The 21,961-nt window shown below is 42.6% G+C and overlaps 1 protein-coding gene across 3 annotated transcripts in view; it reads left to right on the forward strand.

Moving 5' to 3' along the window:
- The window catches only part of sema5a (sema domain, seven thrombospondin repeats (type 1 and type 1-like), transmembrane domain (TM) and short cytoplasmic domain, (semaphorin) 5A), a 198,121-nt gene that overhangs the window by 123,801 nt on the left and 52,359 nt on the right, over positions 1-21,961 (forward strand). For all 3 annotated transcript variants that reach the window (XM_031796477.1, XM_031796475.1, XM_031796476.1), the window contains 3 exons: positions 6,764-6,945; positions 7,217-7,360; positions 20,026-20,173. In XM_031796477.1, the coding sequence (XP_031652337.1) occupies positions 6,764-6,945; positions 7,217-7,360; positions 20,026-20,173 (474 nt within the window). The remainder of the gene's footprint in view (positions 1-6,763; positions 6,946-7,216; positions 7,361-20,025; positions 20,174-21,961) is intronic.

Raw genomic sequence — 21,961 nt, forward strand, 5'->3', positions numbered from 1 at the left:
GCCTCACCCTACTAGAATCTGAAGTCAAATGTCTACTGTTTGCTGATGATCTGGTGCTTCTGTCCCCAACCAATGAGGGCTCACAGCAGCACCTAGATCTTCTGCACAGATTCTGCAACACCTGGGCCCTGACAGTAAATCTCAGTAAGACAAAAATAATGTTGTTCCAAAAAGGTCCAGTCGCCAGGACCAGAAACACAAATTCCATCTAGACACCGTTGCCCTAGAGCACACAACACACTATACATACCTCGACCTAAACATCAGTGCCACAGGTAACTTCCACAAAGCTGTGAACAATCTGAGACACAAGTCTGCTCACCAACCAATAATACACAACATGGGACCAATACCAAATTGAGACTCTGCATGCAGAATTCTGTAAGAATATCCTCTGTGTACAACGTAAAACACCAACTAATGCATGCAGAGCAGTTTTAGGCCTATACCCGCTAATGATCAAAATCCAGAAAAGAGACGTTGTAAATTCCACAACCACCTAAAAGGAAGCTATTTCCAAACCTTCCATAACATTGTGGCAGAATACCTGACCACTGACTGACCCAATCTTTTTTTTGAAAACTCTGTTTATTACGTTTTACACACACACACACACACACACACACACACACACACACACACACACACACACACACACACACACACACACACACACACACACACACACACACACACACACACAGACAAGACAACACAAAGCAATATAAATAATATACTCAACTAGAAAAAATACAAATAATACATTTAAAAAAAATGTCTTTAAAGATACTATACTTTAGACAAGTTAAACACACCAGGCAGAAGGCTACAGAGGTTAAAGGGCAATCTATAGTACAGGGACAGAGCAAACACCTCACCATTGTTCCTGTAAACAGTCAAGGGATAGGGGAGAAATGCAACCACTCACAGACAGTCATGGCCACAGACCGACCATCCACTGGACCAAAAATAAAACGTTTGCAATGCTTTAAAATAAAAAAAGGAATAATAATAATTTTATCTAGACGTGAACAAAATGTAAAAATAAACATTTTAAAAACAAGGAAAAACAAGCTCACATTTTAGCCTCTGACCGGGCAAGATGAACAAGGCATCCGCAGGTCACAATCAATAAGCACATCAACCTTAATGCCCACCCTCCCCCCAGAAAAAAACACAAAGAAAGGCTCATCCAACCCTTAAGTCACAGGGGGTCAAATACAGACTTATTTTGGTTTTAATAGGAATGCCATCAGAGGATGGACTGTTTAAAGTAAGACCGGAATGGAGACCAAGCCTCATTAAACAGTTTGGGGTTCCCACGTGAATTTGATAGAATTTTTTCTCGTTTCAGAGAGCACAACACATCTCTCACCCAATATTTATAAGATGGGGGAGCTGCCATCTTCCAGTTCTGTAGTATTAGCCGTCTAGCTAAAAGAGTTGTATAAGCAACAGTGCCCGACTGGATTCTTGACAGGGGGGTACCTATGAGCAGTTCTCCAAAAAGGGCTGTAAGGGGAGACGGATCTATAACAGTGTCATATATATCAGAGAAACATTTAGATATTCATTCCCAGAAACCTGACAGTTTATGACAAACATATGCAACAGTGTGGCTGGTTCCATTTTACATCTGACACAGGTAGGATCAAAATCAGAGAATATTCTTCCAAGTTTGGCCCCAGACCAGTGGATACGGTGAACCACCTTGAATTGAATGAGGCTGTGTCTAGTGCTAAAAGAGGACGAGTGCACCCTGTGCAGCACAGATTCCCAGGTGTCTTCCCCAAGTTCCTCCCCCAAATCCTTTTGCCATCGAGTCTTTAAAGGCACCAAAGAAGGGTTCTGTAAGTCATGAATGATTGCATATACATCTGAAATTGCACCCCTAGGAAGCTTGTTCAGCTCCAAGATGGTCTCTATAGCTGTATTCGCAGGCCTATGGGGAAATTCAGGTGTGTTAGCTCTGACAAAGTTCCTAGTCTGGAGATAGCAGAAAAAGTGGGATTGGGGGAGGTTGAACTTTTCCTGTAGCTGAGCAAAAGAGGCAAATGTATCATCAAAGAATAAATGGGCTACTGAGGAGAGGCCTAGTGAGTGCCAGATGGCAAAAGCTCCATCATTCAGGGATGGAGAAAATAAAATGTTATGATTAATTGGGCCTGATAGAGAAAAGCCTTGGAGGCTAAAGGCTGAACGGAACTGATTCCAAATTTTAAGAGACTGCTTTACAATTGGGTTGAATTGGGTTGACACACCTTTTTCCTCGGGACACTGGGAGAGACGAACACAACACAGAAGAAAGTGCAGCAGGTTTACACGATTCAGACTCCATCTGGACCCATAGTGGTCTAGGGCCAGTAGGATCAGTCTTCAGCCAGTACAGAAGGGCTCTGAAATTTGCAGCCCAATAGTATGTCTGAAAATTTGGTAGAGCTAAACCCCCAATGACTTAGGCTTCTGTAAATGTTTTCTACCAATCCGTGGTACCTTGCCATCCCAAATAAAATGCATGAATGTTTGATCCAGTGAAATAAATCCAGTGGAATTAATCCTTCCGATAAGAGAACGAGTAAAAGATTGTTTCAAACTGTGCTAGAGCAACAAATTTTAATATTTCCTTGTCACTTTAACTCCCAAGTAGGTGAATTGATCACGGACAATCCTAAACTGAGAACTTGTAAAAGAGCACTTTAAAGCACCCTTGTTTACAGGAAAAAGCTCACTCTTGCCTAGATTCAGCTTGTACCCTGAGATTGTTCAAAACTTTTTAAGAACAGATAAGGCACGTGGCAATGAGGTATCAGGGTTAGAGATAAACTAAAGGAGGTCATCAGCATATAGCGAGACTTTCTGCTCTAAGCCCGTCCTGATTATTCCTTGAATGGCATCATTAGAGCATAGTGCAATGGCGAGAGGCTCGATTGCAAAAGCAAACAACAAGATGGAGAGTGGACAACCCTGTCTGTATCCACGGTGCAAGGGAAAATAGAGGACAAGTTGTTACTCCGTACTGAAGCCATGGGGGAAAAATAAAGAATCTTTATCCACGCAATGAATTTGGGGCCAAAGCCAAATCTCTTTAAAAGCGAGATCGGGCGATAGGATCCACATTCCAGGGGGTCTTTGTTTTTCTTTAATAGTAATGAAATTGAAGCCTGATAAAGACTAGGCGGTAGCTTTGAGGTATTAAGGCACTCTGCAAATAGTCGAGACAAGAATGGCCAAAGCAGACCAGAAAACGTCCTGTAAAAACTCTGCAAATAGTCGAGACAAGAATGGCCAAAGCAGACCAGAAAACGTCCTGTAAATTCTGTTGGAAAACCGCCCGGAGCCGGTGATTTACCACTTTTCAATGTGGACACTGCTTTTGCAATCTCCTCAGGTGTAAATTCTTCTTCTAGACAGTCATGGGAGTCTGTATCAATTGAAGGCATATTCAAGCCATTAAAGAAGGAATCAGCAAAGGGTCTTGAGGGGATTCAGAGGTGTATAGCGCAGAGTAAAATTGTTTGAATTGATCATTGATCTCTTTATGTATAACTGTGGTGGCACCAGATAGGGTCCTTATTTGTGGGATTAAACGTGAGGCCTCATATTTACGGATCTGATGTGCAAGGAGTTTACTGGCCTTGTCGCCTTGTTCATACACTCTGTACCGAGCTCGCAAGAGTAACTGTTCAGCTTGCCTGGTAGAAAGTTCATCAAATTCAGATTGGAGTAGTTGGCGCTGTTTATGCAGATCAGAGGAAGGATCTGTAGGATACTTCTCATCCAATGTGGCTATGGACTCGCTCAGGTCCTGAAGTCGCTGAGAGCGAACTCTGTTTTGGTTGGCTGTATAAGAAATCATTTGGCCATGTAGGTATGCTTTGAGAGACTCCCATATGGTAGAGCAGGACATACCTGGTGTTGAATTAGTTTCTAGGAATAAGGTGATTTCAGAATAAATGAAATTGACAAACTCCTTATCTGAGAGTAAAATGGGTTTAAGACGCCATTGATAACACATAGGAGGTCGGTGGGGAAACTCTAGTTCAAACACTAATGGTGAATGGTCAGAAATAACAATACTCTCGTAAGTACACTGCCGAAGGTTAGGAAGAAGTTTTTTGTCCAAAAATAAGTAATCAATCCGGGAGTTTGTTTGATGAACATGAGAATAAAAGGAATACTGTCTATCTGTAGGATGTAGGAAATGCCAGGCCTCAAACATTGAAGAAAGGATTATCTGAAGAAAGAATTAAATAAGTAGGGCACATTTAGATGGGCCTGTAGTTGTTCGTGAGGACTTGTCTAGAACTGGGACATTTTACAGTTGAAATCCCCCCCGAAAATCAACAAATGAGAATCTAAATTGGGTATAGCAGACAAAAAGGAAGAAATGAAACTTGTGTCATCCCAATTGGTAGCATAAACACTAGCCAAATCAAGAGGGGTAGAAAACAGTTTACCGGTTACTATGACGTATCGTCCCTTAGGATCAGCAATAACCTCAAAAGCTACAAAGGGAGTAGCTTTATCAACCAAAATGGCAGCACCTCCTGATTTACTATGAAAGTTAGAGTGGAACACTTGACCAACCCAGTCCCTACGCATCCTAAAATGCTGCTCACCAGTCCTCAAGTGAGTCTCTTGTATAAATGCAACATTTGCATTCAAACCCTTTAAGTGTGTCAACACCCTCTTACGCTTCACCGGGTTATTAACCCCTTTGATGTTCCACGAAATGTACTTGATTGCATTATTTCGGCCCCCCTGGGCGTTCCGGTTATACAACCCTGTCATTAGAGCATAGAATGGAAAAGCAATGAGCGCCCAAAAACCCCAGAATAACTTGTCTCAGAGTAATAATGTACGGTGGAAAATGTTTGGAAAAAGTACAGAAAAAAAAACTAAAAAGACAGAATGACAACATTAGAACTGAACAATACAACCGGTAATGTGTGTGTTGTGAGACGGTAATGGGGATGTTTGAGCGGCCAAAGGGGGAGGGGCCACCAATGTTTCCGCCACTGAAGGTGACGGCAGAGACTGGGGACTGGCAAGGGGGATGGAGGACTTGTTGGATTTTAACACTCCGAGCCTCTGAGGGGGTGGGAGGCAAAGCCTTCTACAAGCTCTGCATTAAGGTGAGGAACATTAGGAGCCTAACAGGAGTAAAGGCACATCAGTGGCAGGGAGTATGTGGGGTGGAGAGTATGGTGGGTTTTAGATGGAGGGGGCTTTACAAACTCCCAGTACCAAAGAGGTCAGGGGACCTCCAGTGGAGGGTTCTACATGGAGCCTGGCCACTAGTAGCTGGTTGGCAAATGTGGGTTGTTGAATTTTCTGTTTGCTCAGGCAAAGTTGGCTATTTGGCTAACAAGGAGGAGCAGGGTCAACGGTGGGGGGATAACAGACCCTTTACTACCCTTTACTATAATGGGATGGTCTCTGCACGCCTTAGGGTTGAATTTGAGTTCTATAAAATTATTAAAAAGTGTGGAGATGTTTCAGAAGATATAGTGTGTTTAGCTGGGGAAGATGGGTTGGATATATGATTGTAGAAGTAGTTAGGTTTTGATTATTGAGATGTATGTTGTTGTTTTGTATCGTGGGGTAGAGGGCAAGGTGAGTATACAGCACCAGGGATATTTGTTTTTTGAAGGTGGGTGGTGGGGGTGGTGAGGTTTTAATTGAAATGAGGATGTATCATTAAAGAAAGACAAAAAGTCCAAAGTCTCTCTCTCTCTCTCCCCCTTCTTTCTCTCTCTCTCTCTTTCTTCCTATCTCTGCTCTCTCTCTCTCTGCTCCCCCCCCTCTCTCTCTCTCCCTGCTCCCCCCCCCTCTCTCTCTCTGCTCCCCCCCCCCCCCCTCTCTCTCTCTCTCTCTCTCTCTCTCTCTCTCTCTCTCTCTCTCTCTCTCTCTCTCTTCCTCTCTCTGCTCTCTCTCTCTCTGCCCCCCCCCCTCTCTCTCTCTTTCTCTGCTCCCCCCCTCTCTCTCTCTGCCCCCCCCCTCTCTCTCTCTCCATTCACCAGAGTATGTTTCTCTCATTGAGATGTCTTCCAATTTAGACCGTCGACTGGGTTCAGTTACCAATAAGAGAAGGGCAGACGCTATTTCAGTTCCCGCCAAAGCAGTGACACATCAAGCCTTCTCTCTCCTGTTGTTAAAATGCTCTTAGCATTTTTTTAAATTAGCCGGAAATGTAACCATTACATGGCTCATATCACCTGTGGTTTTGAATGTCACATCATTTCTTTCCAGTTAGCCCGTACGGCCGGGCCGTCATTTGTAATACATTGCTATCGAAATTCTGCACTGTTTTCTGTTTTATACAAATGGACATTTGTATATGAGTAACTATGTGTGTGTATGTGAATATTTATTTCTCTCTCTCATCATTCATCATCCATTTCCCAGCTAAAGTATGTGTTTTGTCCCTTATGGATTATACTTTTAAAAAATCATACTGTCTTTTTATTTATATATCTCCTTATTTGGATCTCAGAGTATCCATATCTACATATCTGTAGTGACTACATTATTATTTATTACCCTTGTGGATATACCGTACATGAGTATATGGTTTAGTCAAACTTCCTGTTTGTGTATAGTTATCTCTCCCTCCATCCGCCTCAACTTTCTCCCCCCTATTCAAACTCCCTCCCTGTATTCCATCTCTCTCGATCTCTCTCCTCCTCTATCCTTCGTTCTTTTCTATTTACCTCCAACATAGTTCGAAGTATTTTCTTCCTCCTCTCTGTATTTTCCCCAGGTGCGTAATGTGACGGTGGATGGAGGGTTTGGGTCCTGGTCAGGCTGGGGGGCCTGTAGCAATACTGATGGAGGCAGTGCTGGGTCCTGTCTGTGTCGGACCAGGGCGTGTGATAACCCCACACCCCAGTGTGGGGGTCAATCCTGTCATGGACTCAACGTGGAGGTGGCCAACTGCTCCAGGTATCTGTCTTTCTTTCTGTCTGTCTGTCTGTCTGCCTGTCTGTCTGTCTGTCTGTCTGTCTGTCTGTCTGTCTGTCTTTTCATTTGTATTTGTCAATCTGCCCTTTTCTCACAAAGACACCACAAGCTTACAGTTCATGTTATGGATAATACATGAAATAGAGTATATATTTCATTCGATAACAAAGATTTTCCCAATAGCAAGCATTCTATCTTTCTCCAGCGCCTCTCTCGTTGTGTGTGTAACCCTGTGGTCTGTGTTTCTCTATAGGAATGGAGCGTGGACCCCCTGGACTCTGTGGGCTCCCTGCAGTACCAGTTGTGGCATTGGCTTCCAGGTCCGCCAGAGGTCCTGCAGCAACCCCACCCCGCGCCACGGAGGACGAGTGTGTGTGGGGCAGAACCGAGAGGAGAGGTACAGGACTCACACACATAAATTCATACACATGTACACACGCACATAGCCACTTATACTTAACCGTAAATCCACACAAGATCACCTCACACGGTCCCCTTGCTGGTGTGAGTGTCACAGAAGTCTTGAGTCCTTCATCTAGCCAGTCATACATTATAATGTAAAATGTATGGCTGGAAGAAATTACTCGCTGTTGTCATAATCACTTCTGTCCGACTCTGACAGCCAATTAAGAGAGAGAGGGATGTTTCTGAGCCTGGTAATTATCTGAGCTCCACACAGACGAGGGAAGCTGCATTCCTTCTGAAGCTCTGGATCCTCTGCTTTGGTCTGGAATAATCACCTCCAAAAAATATGTTTTGAAGGTTTCTAAGCAACCGATGTGGCCCTCTGAAATATGGGATTTGCAGAGAAAGAAAGTGAGAGAAGAAAAATAAAAGTGAGAGAACATGAAACAGTGCAGGTAGAGAAGGTCAACACGTCTACAGGTTATTTGAAGTGAAACTTCTTTACCTGAAACTTTACAACAAAGTAAATAATAATATGAGAATAACTTCACACAGATTCCTTAGTGTCTGGGTACTTTGTTCCTCTATATGTCATTTATACATGGTCCATTTCATCATAGTGAAACATGGGGGACTTGGGCATTCTTTATATGAGACTCCAGCTTATTTTAGCTACCCATGATGCTGCTAATTTCATTGACCACCTCTGGAGGGAGGGAAAGAGGGAGGGGGATAGATAGCGAGAGAGAGCGACACACACACCGAGAGCATGAGCTCCTGAGTTCTCCTGAAAAAATATAGAATTAGAGTTGGATAAATGTAGATAAACCTGATTTTTTTCGCAAGGACTAATACAGGATACTAACCTCAACATCAAATCCTTCAATCCAAATCACAATTCCACACCAAAAACCTTCATTTAAGACAAAATTACCTGAATGGACTATTACTACCAAGGACTATCAAGAAAAAACTTCTAACAAACCAAAACCTGCAGAAGAAACACAGCGGAACCTGGAAATTCCATCTGCAACAACACTGAGTGAGTAAAGTTCAGTCTGAACCTACTTCTGAAGGCTAAAAGGAAAAGACAATAATCTGGAGGGAATTGTGTTATGTAAAGCTTAATAAATAAGGCTACAAAGTACCAAGCTGCTAGAAAAGAAACTGAACTGATCAATTATCACTTAAGTGAGAGGAGTGAAAACTCTTGAGCCTAACAATGGCAGGAGAGTTCCCCAGCTCCCCCATCCACCCAAATGTAGAGGTTTTTGAAGCCCCCATTGCTTATCCCTGTCCAGAGGTTATTAGAATACCGAACCCCATGGATATTAAAAATACACTGCAAGGAATAAATACAAAAAAAGCTCCTCAAGAACAACCCAGAGACACTATTTGCTGACTGCTACAAAGAGGGGAACATAAGCAACTTAATTTTCCACACAGACCATCCCCTGGCATGGCACAGTGCTATATTAACCAGACCATCCCCTGGCATGGCACAGTGCTATATTAACCAGACCATCCCCTGGCATGGCACAGTGCTACAAAGGCACACTAGCCCTATGTCAAGAGATGGTAGTCTGAGAGAGCTGGCTGCTCTACGGACTGAGGTGAGAGAACTTAGAGGCACACGTGGCACTGAATGAAGAGGTGAACGCTGAGGTGTGACAGAGAGCAGGACACTCCCACAGAGAAGCCAGACCCCAACTCCAACACAACAATGGGACAGACAACACAACCACCAACCCCTCCTAACAGCCCCCCTGTCAGCTCCCCTGATTGCTGTCTTGACAACCCCAACACGTCCACTGAGAACATACAAAAGCCAGAGATTGTGCTCCTCATTGACTCAAATGGCAAATACATTCAAGAGGATCAACTTTTTCACAAACACACAGTTGCTAAACTCTGGTGACCAAACACTAGGCATGCCCTGGAACTGTTGTCAGGGGACAGACTAGGGTCCCCTAGTGACACATCATAATTCACATGGGCACAAATGACCTGAGGACGCAGCATGAAAGGATGGCCACAGCACTCAAGGGAGTGATTGAAAAAACATCTTCCACTTTCCCCAAAGCACAAGTGGTTATCTCCACCCTGCTACCACAAAAATACTTTCACCCTGCCACCATAAAGCAGGTGAATGCAAGCATTTCACAAGACTGTGCCTCAAAACCTAATGTATACCTGGCCCACCACTCCACCCTGGACTTTACGACCAGGTCTACCTCTACAAGGCAGCCATCCCATTGTTTGCCAGGACCCTGAAGGACCCTCAACCGTAGCTCCAGCACCTCACACAGGAGCAACAGAGAATGGACACCCCTCCGAGACCAGCGAGACACACTCCCAGACCTGCAAGACCCCCTCCTGAAGGACCTGCACTGAGACAACCCATGCCAAGAGGAACTACACCCAGACCACAGCATCACCAGCCACACCCCAACCAGCTAAGACCACCCCAAGCAAACCCTGGCCACACTCTATATAGGCCCCCACATATCAGACTTATGCCCCTTCTGTCCACCCCATGCCCCACGCCCCTGCGACAAGGACCTCAACATGACAGCAGGACATATGCCCAAGCCGTGAGCAGAGCAACAGGCCCAAACCACAATATTACACCCGCCCATATCTCATTCTGCGACCTAAGAGGTATGTATCAGATGCTCAACATGCTCTGCTCACACCTACTGTGATGGTCCGGGCCTAAACCACACAAAAACAACACTAGACACTACGGAACACAAAGCGTTTACTATCTCATCCTGGAATATACAAGGTCTAAGGTCATCTGTCTTTGGCCTAAAGAGCAGGAACACAGACTTCATCAAAGAAATTGGAAAAACAGACATTGTCATCCTACAAGACACATGGTACAGAAAAGATGGACCCACTGATTGCCATCTACGTTACAGAGAGCTGGTAGTCCCTTCCACCAAACTACCAGGTGTGAAACAGGAAAGATATTCAGGGGATATGCTAATTTGGTATAGAGCAGACCTAACCCACTCTATTAAATTAGTCAAAACAGGAACATTTTGCATCTGGCAAGAAATTAAAAAGGGTATTATCTAATCAGAGAAAAATGTCCTCATGTATGCTATGTATATACCCCCAATAGAATCCCCATACTTTAACGATGACAGCTTCTCCATCCTAGGGGGGAGATCAACCATTTCCAGGCCCAGGGACATGTACTAGTCTGTGGTGACCTAAATGCCAGAACTGGACAAGAACCTGACACCCTCAGCACACGAGGACAAACACCTACCTGGATGTGACAACATTACCTCCCCCATATACCCCCTAGATGTAACGGATGTGAAATGGCTAGCTTAGTTAGCGGTGGTGCGCGCTAAATAGCGTTTCAATCGGTGACGTCACATGCTCTGAGACCTTGAAGTAGTAGTTCCCCTTGCTCTGCAAGGGCCGTGGCTTTTGTGGAGCGATGGGTAACAATGCTTTGTGGGTGACTGTTGTTGATGTGTGCAGAGGGTCCCTGGTTCGCGCCCGGGTATGGGCGAGGGGACGGTCTAAAGTTATACTGTTACATAGACACAACTACGACAACATAACCAACAAAAACTGGTCACAACTCCTGCAGCTCCTTCTGACTGGGTATGTTCATAGTCAATGGTAGGCTTCAAGGGGGCTCCTATGGTAGGTACACATATACAGTTGAAGTCGGAATGTTACATACACCTTAGCCAAATCCAATTATACTCAGTTTTTCACAATTCCTGACATTTCTTCCTCGTAAAAATTCCCTGTCTTAGGTCAGTTAGGATCACCACTTTATTTTAAGAATGTGAAATGTCAGAATAAATGTAGAGAGAATGATTTATTTCAGCTTTTATTTCTTTCATCACATTCCCAGTGGGTCAGAAGTTTACATACACTCAATTAGTATTTGGTAGCATTGCCTTTAAATTGTTTAACTTGGGTTAAAAGTTTTGGGTAGCCTTCCACAAGCTTTCCAATAATAAGTTGAGTGAATTTTGTCCCATTCCTCCTGACAGAGCTGGTGTAACTGAGTCAGGTTTGTAGTTCTCCTTGCTCGCACATACTTTTTCAGTTCTGCCCAAAAATGTTCTATGGGATTGAGGTCAGGGCTCCAATACCTTTTACCACAACTTTGGAAATATGCTTGGGGTCATTGTCCATTTGGAAGACCCATTTGCGACCAAGCTTTAACTTCCTGACTGATGTCTTAACATGTTGCTTCAATATATCCACATAATTTTCCTCCCTCATGAGCCATCTATTTTGTGAAGTGCACCAGTCCCTCCTGCAGCAAAGCACCCCCACAACATGATGCTGCCACCCCCGTGCTTCACTGTTGGGATGTTGTTCTTCGGTTTGCAAGCCTCCCCCTTTTTTCTGCAAACATAATGATGGTCATTATGGCCAAACAGTTCTATTTTTGTTTCATCAGACCAGAGGACATTTCTCCAAAAAGTACGATCTTAGTCCCCATGTGCAGTTGCAAACCGTAGTCTGGCTTTTTTTATGGCGGTTTTGGAGCAGTGGCTTCTTCCTTGTTGACCGGCCTTTCAGGTTATGTCGATATAGGACTCGTTGTACTGTGGATATAGATACCTTTGTACCTGTTTCCTCCAGCATCTTCACAAGGTCCTTTGCTGTTGTTCTGGGATTCATTCCTTTACACTTGTGTGTATAAGGTAGTTGTTGTGGAATTGTTAGGTTATATTACATGTTAGATATTACTGCATCGTCGGAACTAGAAGCACAAGCATTTTGCTACGCTTGCATTAACATCTGCTAACCATGTGTATGTGACAAATAAAATTTGATTTGATGTGCACTTTTCGCACCAAAGTAGGTTCAAACGTCTCCTTCCTAAGCGGTATCACAGCTGCGTGGTCCCAATGGTGTTTATACTTGCATACCATTGTTTGTACAGATAAACGTGATACCTTCAGGCATTTGGAAATTGCTCCCAAGGATAAAACAGGCTTGTGGAGGTCTACAATTTGACTTCAGAGGTCTTGGCTGATTTATTTTCTTTTCCCCTTGATGTCAAGCTAAGAGGCACTGAGTTTGAAGGTAGGCCTTGAAATACATCCACAGGTACACCTCCAATTGACTCAAATGATGTCAATTAGCCTATCAGAAGCTTCTAAAGCCATTACATTTTTCTAAGCTGTTTAAAGGCACAATCAACTTAGTGTATGTAAACTTCTGATCTACTGGAATTGTGATGCAGTGAATTATAAGTGAAATAATCTGTCTGTAAACAATTGTTGGATAAATGACTTGTGTAATGCTCAAAGTAGATGTCCTAACCAACTTGCCAAAACTATAGTTTGTTAACAAGAAATGTATGGAGTGGTTGAAAAATGAGTTTGAATGACTCCAACCTAAGTGTATGTAGACTTCTGACTTCACCTGTAGCTCATCTCTTGGCAGTAGTACTGTAGACTACTTTATCACTGATCTCAACCCAGAGTCTCTTAGAGTGTTCACAGTCCACTGACACCCCTATCAGATCATAGCAAAATCACACACTACTTGACAGAGTTTTGCTCGGTCATCAGGCATCAAAGACAAAGGAACTGAATAATATTAAGAAATGCTATACTGTAGATGGAAGGAGAGTAGTGTGGAAATCTACCAAAAAACAATTAGGCATCAACAAATTCAATCCCTTCTAGACTTTTTCCTGGACAGAATGTTTCACTATAATAGTGAAGGTGTAAACCTGACAGTAGAAAACCAAAACAGTATATTTGACCTCTCAGCTTCCCTATTAAATCTAAAACTTTCAAGCAGACAACCTAAGAAAATGAAACAACAATGACAAATAGTTTGATGAAGAATGCAAAAACCTAAGAAAGAAATTGAGAAACGTATCCTTCCAAAAATATAGAGACCCAGACAACCTGAGCCTACGGCTTCACCATGTTGAATCACTAAAACAATACAGAAATACACTACGGAAAAAGAAGGAACAGCACGTTAGAAATCAGCTCAATGTAATTGAAGAATCCATAGAATCTAACCACTTCTGGGAAAATTGGAAAACTCTAAACAAACAACAACACGAAGAGTTATCGATCCAAACGGAGATGTATGGATAAACCACTTCTCCAATCTTTTTGGCTCTATGACAAAGAACAAACAGCAAAAACATATACATGATCAAATACAAATCAACTATTAAAGACTTCCAGAACCCACTGTATTCCCCAATTTACATTGAATGAACTACAGGACAAAATACAAACCCAAAAGGCCTGTGGTGTTGATGGTATCTTAAACGAAATTATAAAATATACAGACCACAAATTCCAATTGGCGACACTTATCTCTTTACATCATCCTCAGCTCTGGCAACTTCCCCAATATTTGGAACCAAGGACTGATCACCCCAATCTACAAACGTGGAGACATATTTGACCCTAATAACTACCATGTGATATGCGCTAACAACAACTGTTGGACAATCCTCTGCATTACTGAGCAAATGTCCAATTAACTTTTTACCATGTTACCGTACAACAGACCATGTATTCACCCTGCACACCTTAATTGACAAACAAACCAAAACAAAGGCAAAGTCTTGATTTCAAAAAAGCTTTAGACTCAATTTGGCACAAGGGCCTGCTATACAAATTGATGGAAAGTGGTGTTGGGGGAAAAGCGTACGACATTATAAAATCCATGTAGACGAACAAGTGTGCGGTTAAAATGAGCAAAAAACACACACATTTCTTTCCACAGGGCCAGAGGGTGAAACAGGGATGCTGATTAAGCCCCACCCTCTTCAACATACATTGACGAGGGCACTAAGACCACGTATTCACCCTGCACACCCTAATTGACAAACAAACAAACCAAAACAAAGGCAAAGTTTTCTCATGCTTTGTTGATTTCAAAAAAGCCTTTGACTCAATGAGGGTCTGCTATACAAAGTATTTGAAAGTGGTGTTGGGGAAAAACATACAACATTATAAAATCCATGTACACACACACATTTCTTTCCACAGGGCCATGTGGTGAGACAGGGATGCAGCTTAAGCCCCACCCTCTTCAACATACAGTATATATCAACGAATTGGCGAGGGAACTATAACAGTCTGCATCAGCCGGCCTCACCCTACTAGAATCTGAAGTCAAATGTCTACTGTTTGCTGATGATCTGGTGCTTCTGTGCCCAACCAAGGAGGTCCTACAGCAGCACCTAGATCTTCTGCACAGATTCTGTCAGACCTGGGCCCTGAATGTAAATCTCAGTAAGACAAAAATAATGGTATTCCAAAAAAAGGTCCAGTTCCCAGGACCACGAATACAAATTCTATCTAGATACTGTTGCCCTAGAGCACACAAAAAATGTAACATACCTTGGCCTAAACACCAGCTCCACGGGTCACTTCCACAAAGCTGTGAGCAATCTGAGAGACAAGGCAAGAAGGGCCTTCTATACCATTAAAAGGAACATAAAATTAGACATACCAATTAGGATCTGGCTATAATTACTTGAATCAGTTATAGAACCCATTTCCCTTTATGGTTGTGAGGTCGTGGGTCCACTCACCAACCAAGAATTCACAAAATGGAACAAACACCAAATTGAGATGAATTCAGAATTCTGCAAAAATTTTGTAAAACACCAAATAATACATGCAGAGCAGAATTAGGCCGATGCCCGCTAATGATCAAAATCCAGAAAAGAGACGTTAAATTCTACAACCACCATATCATATCAAAGCCATCACCTACAGAGAAATGAACCTGGAGAAGAGCCCCCGAAGCAAACAGACCCCACAAAACCCCAGGACAGCAACACAATTAGACCTATCCAAATCATGAGAAAACAAAAAGATAATTACTCAACATATTGGAAAGAATTTAGTCAGTGAAAATGTATGGATTAAAAAGTACATTATTTTCTTTAGGAATGTAGTACAAGTAAAAGTTGTCAAAAATATAAATAGTCAAGTGTAGATGCCCCAAAAAACGTCTTAAGTAGTACTTAAATAGTCTTTACTTATTGATAACAGGATTGGCTGTTGCATGCAATTTGAATTGCGTTTGAATTGCCTCATGTATCAGCAAAGGTGCTTTAGATGATGTCACTTGGAACTTGCATCTGCAACAGAAATTGTGTCCAAATTGCTTTGTGTGACACAGGCTTATGGCATTTGTGTATGAGACAGTAGAACAATTTGTTCTCAGTCAACTTACCTGGTAAAATAAGAGTAAAATAAAAAAATTAAAATATTATTTAAAAAATGTGACCGTGAGAAAAATGGAAAGAAAGTGTGAAAAAAACTGAGCTGTAAATGACTGAAGAGTTTCCATGGTGACTGAAGCAAGTTTTCAAGGTGAAAAAGAGACTGTAGATGTATCATTTGTTCGAGTGCACTCATAACTATGACTACCCTGCCCCCTTCATCTCTCTCTCTCTCTCTCTCTCCCTCAGTCTTTCACTCCTTGACCCTCTCTCCATCTCTTTCTTTCATACTACCTGCTCAGCCAATAAAACACATTGAACAGTAGAGCTGTGAGAATGAGAGAATCCATTAGGGTCCTATAGTAGGGCTTGGTGGCTTTACACACTGTGGAGGGAGACACGTGTTAATTGATGAAATATGCTGTATCACTCTGATCTTGCGGGGGAGAAGGGTCTGTCTGTTCCAAAAGAGTAGGTTTTCTTGATTCTGCTCATGCTCTGTCCTCTCTCTCTCTCTCTCTCTCTCTCTCAATTCAATTCAATTCAATTCAATTCAAGGGGCTTTATTGGCATGGGAAACGTGTTAACATTGTCTCTCTCTCTTACTGTCCTCTCTCTCATTCTGTCTGCTCTATCTATCTATCTATCTCCTCTCATTTCTGTCTTAATTGAAAGGCAAACTGTCTTGACTTGTTAAAGGCATGTAGTGATTCCCACCGAATGCAAATACAGATGTACAGAACAAATGGTGTGGAATGTAGACTCAGCTATACGTTGGACCACTTTGATTTTGGCAATGCGCTCTCCCTTTAATGCTAGGAATAGGGTGGAGGGTTTTTCTGCTGTGGCCGTAGAGCCTCCTTTAATAGATATTCATCTCAGATGTACAGGCACACTTTATTTATAAAGCCTGATGGCTGTAGTTAGAGCTTAAGTGTAGCGTCAAAATACGGTGCAGAGCGTTCGGTTTTCTTGCTGGGGGGGGGGCAGGGAGACCCCCAGCTCCTCTAAAACTATTGACAACTCTGTGCTGTTTTCAAGGGATTGTTTAATAAATGTTAACACTATTTGGTTTTAATATCATCACCTCTTGAAGAGCATAGTCAGAACTAGACATTTCCCATTTTTCCATTTTTCCATGCAAAACAATTGCACACAGTTAGATTTATCATCAGTTACACAGCAAGTAACTACATGCTTTTCATAATCAGTAAGCATCAGTTGATTATGTCGTTTTAGATACGTGGGGGTAGCCTCACGATATCTCTCAATATTGGCCACCATTAATTGAATATTTGAATGATATAAAATAAACGTTAACTATACCTGACAAGTATGAGTGGTTTAGGTTCATTTCCCATCCTTTGTGGGCTTTGTCTGTCAAGCAACGAAGAATGTATTTGCCAATGTACTGTTAGCTGATGTTTACTTTGCAAGCTACCGGCAGAAGCTTTGTACAGTTGGCTAAAAATAGTGATAAGTAGAGGTAATGTACTTTTTTCTCCAACCCAGCGAAGTTAGAGAACAATAAAATGATCCCGTTTTCAACATTGTTTTAAAGAGTATTTAATAATGATTGCACTTTGTCATCATAGGGTATTGTGTGTTATAGAGTATTGTAAAAAATGTATTCAGGCTTTAACACAACAAAAATGTGGAATAAGTCAAGGGGTATGAATACTTTCTGAAGGTGTAAAGGTGTGAAGCTCGCCGCCATTGGACTCTGGAGCAGTGGAAACGCGTTCCCTGGAGTGATGAATCACACCGAATCTGGGTTTGGCGCATACCAGGAGAGCACTACCTGCCCAATGTATAGTGCCAACTGTCAAGTTTGGTGGGGGTGGAATATTAGTCTGGGGCTGTTTTTCATGGTTCGTGCTAGGCCCCTTAGTTCCAGTGAACTACAGCATACAATGACATTCTAGATAATGACATTCTAGACGATTCTGTGCTTCCAACTTTGTGGCAACAGTTTGGGGAAGGCCCTTTGCTGTTTCAGCATGACAGTGCCCCCATGCATAAAGGTCCATACACAAATGGTTTGTCGAGATCAGTGTAGAAGAACTTGACTGGCCTGCACAAAGCCCTGACCTCAACCCCATCGAACCCCTTTGGGATGAACTCCATATTAATGCCCATGATTTTGGAATGAGATGTTTGAAAAGCAGGTGTCCACATACTTTTGGTCATGTAGTGTATATATCAATGATGAAAAGTCACTCTTTTCACACCCAACTGTCTGAGTACCTGACCAGGGGCATCCCAGCAGTTTGTCCTTGTTTGCTGGCTGTAGGAAGAGAAACCGTTACAAAAACCAATCAGTCAATGCCATGGGGCAGAAGTCTGGCTGGCTAATGCTCAGGTTTATGTACCTTATGCTAGCATCCCCCTCAGCACATGTCCACTGTATTCCCCTGCTTACTCAGCTCCTATAGGCAAATTATTAGTACCATTTTCTTCTTGACTTCTTCCCCAGTTTTACTGAGGGAGAAGGAGGGAGGGGGAGGCCGTTGCATTTTACAAAGGCTAATCTAATCAGTGAGCAGAACAATTTGCATGGCTGGATTGACGATGAGTTTAGCGAAGCTCTAAATCTATTTACTATGGATCTGGCTTAGGTCTGACTCTTCCATTCTGAGGCTCAGCAGGGGACCCTGCAGATCAATGCTAATATCGCTACCATTTGCATTATATCCCATCCCTTTCACCCCCTCTCTTTCTTTCATTTTCTCATTTTTCCTGCAATCGGTGCTTCCCTCCCTCTCCCGTTCTAACTTCCTCTCGCTCTCTTTTTCTTTCTCACTCTGTCATCTCTTGCTCTATCTCTCTCTCTTTCTCCCCTTTCCTCAGCCGAATCTCAGGCACTTTAATGTAAATAGGTTTATAGAAAAACAGAGTAATGCACCAATGTTTTCCTATTTGAACTTTTCATTGCGCTCCAGAAAGCAACATAATATACACTAAGTATAGCAAACATTAGGAACCTCCCCAGCCTGAATTCATTGGGGCATGGACTCTGCTAGGTGGCCCATTTTAACTCCAATGCTTCCCACAGTTGTGTCAAGTTGGCTGGATGTCCTTTGGGTGGTGGACCATTCTTAATACTCACAGAACTGTTGAGTGTGAAAAACCAAGCAGCGTTGCAGTTCATGACACAAACTGGTGTGCCTGGTACCTACTACCATACCCCGTTTTCTTTTGTGTGCCACGTTTCAATTGTCTCAAGGCTTAAAAATCGTTCTTTAACCGGTCTCCTCCCCTTCATCTACACTGATTGAAGTGGATTTAACAAGTGACATCAATAAGAGATCATAGCTTTCACCTGGATTCACCTGGTAGGTCTATGTCATGGAAAGAGCAGATCTTCATGTTTTGTACACAGTGTGTGTTATCTGTTATATGTATAAGCAGATATAACAAGGCCTATCTCTTTCTCTCGGAGTCAAATCTCAGACACGATGAGGTAAGGGAAATCTGCGTGAGTCACCATCACTAAAGTTTTTATCCAACATAAAATGTTTTTCATGGTTACACAAACACTGCTGAAGTTGTAGTTTGTGTAAGTATATGGGCAATAATTAGACTATCAGCATCACATTTTTGAATAATGAACTCCACTAACCTATGGAACAGTACAGTAATAATTAAATATTGTAATTAAACATGATTCATGAGTCTATGTGGCTTTTTCAAAGGCAGCACCATTAAAATATGTGAGATATGAATGTAGACTCATTAAGATATAACATTCATAAAGGGACATTACATGCATGTTTAAGTCTGAATTTCAGAGGAATATCTAAATGGGTTACCACATACATGGTGCATTTGCAGGCTTTGTTAAATTCTAGTAATTCTAGTTTAATAGTGTGTAATTTCTCTGTCGTTGATGGCGACATAAAAGCAATATACTTCAGTCTGTAAAAGATCTTTGTTTTAATGGAGTTAACTTGTTAACATTTGTCTGTAAGTCTGTCTGTCGGTCTGTCTTTGGACTGTACAGAAGTGCTCTATAGTCATTGTTGTCTTGTGGCATCAGTAGCTCCAACTCCTTAAAAGCTATGTTGATTCGCTGCCTTAGCTTGCGGTCTAAAATATGGTAAGGTTTTCAGAAGCCCAGTGTCCCTCTTTTATAATTGTACTGTTGTGTATCATGTAAAAAATACCACTTATTTACAACCAACCATTCCAAAGACAGACTGACTCAGGGATACTATTGGGCAAAGTAAAGACCTCAGATTGCACATGGCCCCCAGCACTCCCATAGCCTCTCTGTGTGTACTTGTATTCTCACACACACACACACACACACACACACACACACACACACACACACACACACACACACACACACACACACACACACACACACACACACACACACACACACACACACACACACACACACACACACACACACACTCATCCGCCGTGGTCTTTGTCCTTCCTAGGTATTGTAACGAGCACCTGCCCTGCCCGCCTCATGTCTATTGGTCGGCCTGGTCAGCATGGGAACGCTGCACGGTGCCCTGCGGAGGCGGCATCCAATCACGTCGCAGGACCTGCGAGAACGGCAACGAGTGCCCTGGGTGTGCCCAGGTATGTCACACACACACACACACACAAACAGATCTGGGCTGTACTTCCATAGCAGCCTGACCTTGAACTTCTTAACCATCTAAACTGTAACATTGAACTTTAAGGGTCATCCCCTACAAAATCCCCTAGGATTTATATTCAGCCATGGCACTTCTTAACATGTTGTTAAGAACAGCAGATACATGACCAATGCTAACCATTAACATGTAACACTAAATCACCCCCCTATATGGTCTTACACTATATTCCCTCAACTGAATACACATAGTAAAATACACAAGTACATGTTAGATTGCTAATCACTTTTATTAGTCTATCTACTGTATGCTGACAACAAATGAATATAAAAAAATATGATTTTATTGTATTTTTGCCACCATCTATAAATGTTACCTACTGCATATTATATCCTAGTGCTGAGTAATGAAGTCCAAGGCTGAGTGATGCAGGAGGGATGTAATGGCACGTTGTGTATGTCAGCTTCGCTGGTGTCCTCTTGGGTGTCAGGAGGACACTATTTTCAAACCCACTCCTCCCTCCATCCACGGGCCTGGTAGAAATAGAAAGGAAGACACGTGACCATGAGATTCCTTTACAGTTGAAATGGATTAGTGAGTAGGGGTCAGAGAGAGTCACATGATAACCAGTAACAGATGTACAGTATAAGTGTGTGAGGGTCAGATGTACTGACTATAGACACTTTTATAAAGATAGCACCATGGTCTCTATATGGGTCAAATTATTAGAGAGTTACAGCTTATAAATGTTTCACTGTGCACTGGCAACCCATTTCAGAGCTATATAAATATATACTGTTGCATTATAGCATTCCATAGCAACCACATCAGGAGCTGGTAATGACGCATGACTAATGTAATATTGCTGGCAAGCTGAAAGTAGCAACTTACAACCCACGGCAAAGTAGTAACATATCTGATAATGTTATATGATTAACCTAACTAAGCACAGATAACCCTTTAACAACTGAGAGAGCTGACCTCCCATACCTTAACAGTCTAACTGTAATGAAGCATGACTGATACCCCATAAAACAACTGAGAAAACGGCACGGCCACACACACTTATACAGAAGCACTATCTTTTCACTACCCTGGTGGGTGTCTGTTCACACACACTCTTAGTCCATCGATGTTGATGATGAAGAATGCTCCTCTTGTGGATGGGGGGTAGGGGTAGGTTAGCGCAATTGCCGCTTGTGCCACTTCATGTGGTTGTGGGGGCCGATGTGGGAGCTGAGAAACGTGTGTTGGGAGTCGGATGGCGTTGTCCCAGCTGCACGTTGGTGTCTTTGGCTGCATCTCTCGCATCTCCTATGTAAGATGCTGTCTTCTAGGTTTTTCAGGCTAGAGGGATGGATGTTACAGTGCTTCAGCAGGTCCTCTGACCTCCAGCAGAGCGCTTGTCTGCACTTAGCTGGCCTTAGAGATATCGGCGGGGGAGGCAGTGTTCAGGCATTCGGATCACGTGGCCGAGCTAACAGAGGAGTCGGTCAACTTGGTGTTGGTAAGGATATCATTATGGGGTACTCTGTCCTCCCAGGTTAGCCCTAAGATGCGTTGTAGGCATCTGATTTGAAAGGTTTCCAAGATGTTTATGTGTTGCCTATATGGGGTCCAGGTTTCTGAGCCATAAAGCAGGTGGATACACATTCTATACTTTGGTATGGGTCTTGAGGTTTCTGATGTGAAATGCTTCCAAGATGTTTATGTGTTGCCTATATCGGGTCCAGGTCTCTGAGCCATAAAGCAGGTGGAGACACATTCTATA

The sequence above is a fragment of the Oncorhynchus kisutch genome, linkage group LG18, assembly GCF_002021735.2.
Source record: "Oncorhynchus kisutch isolate 150728-3 linkage group LG18, Okis_V2, whole genome shotgun sequence".
Lineage (NCBI taxonomy): Eukaryota > Metazoa > Chordata > Actinopteri > Salmoniformes > Salmonidae > Oncorhynchus > Oncorhynchus kisutch.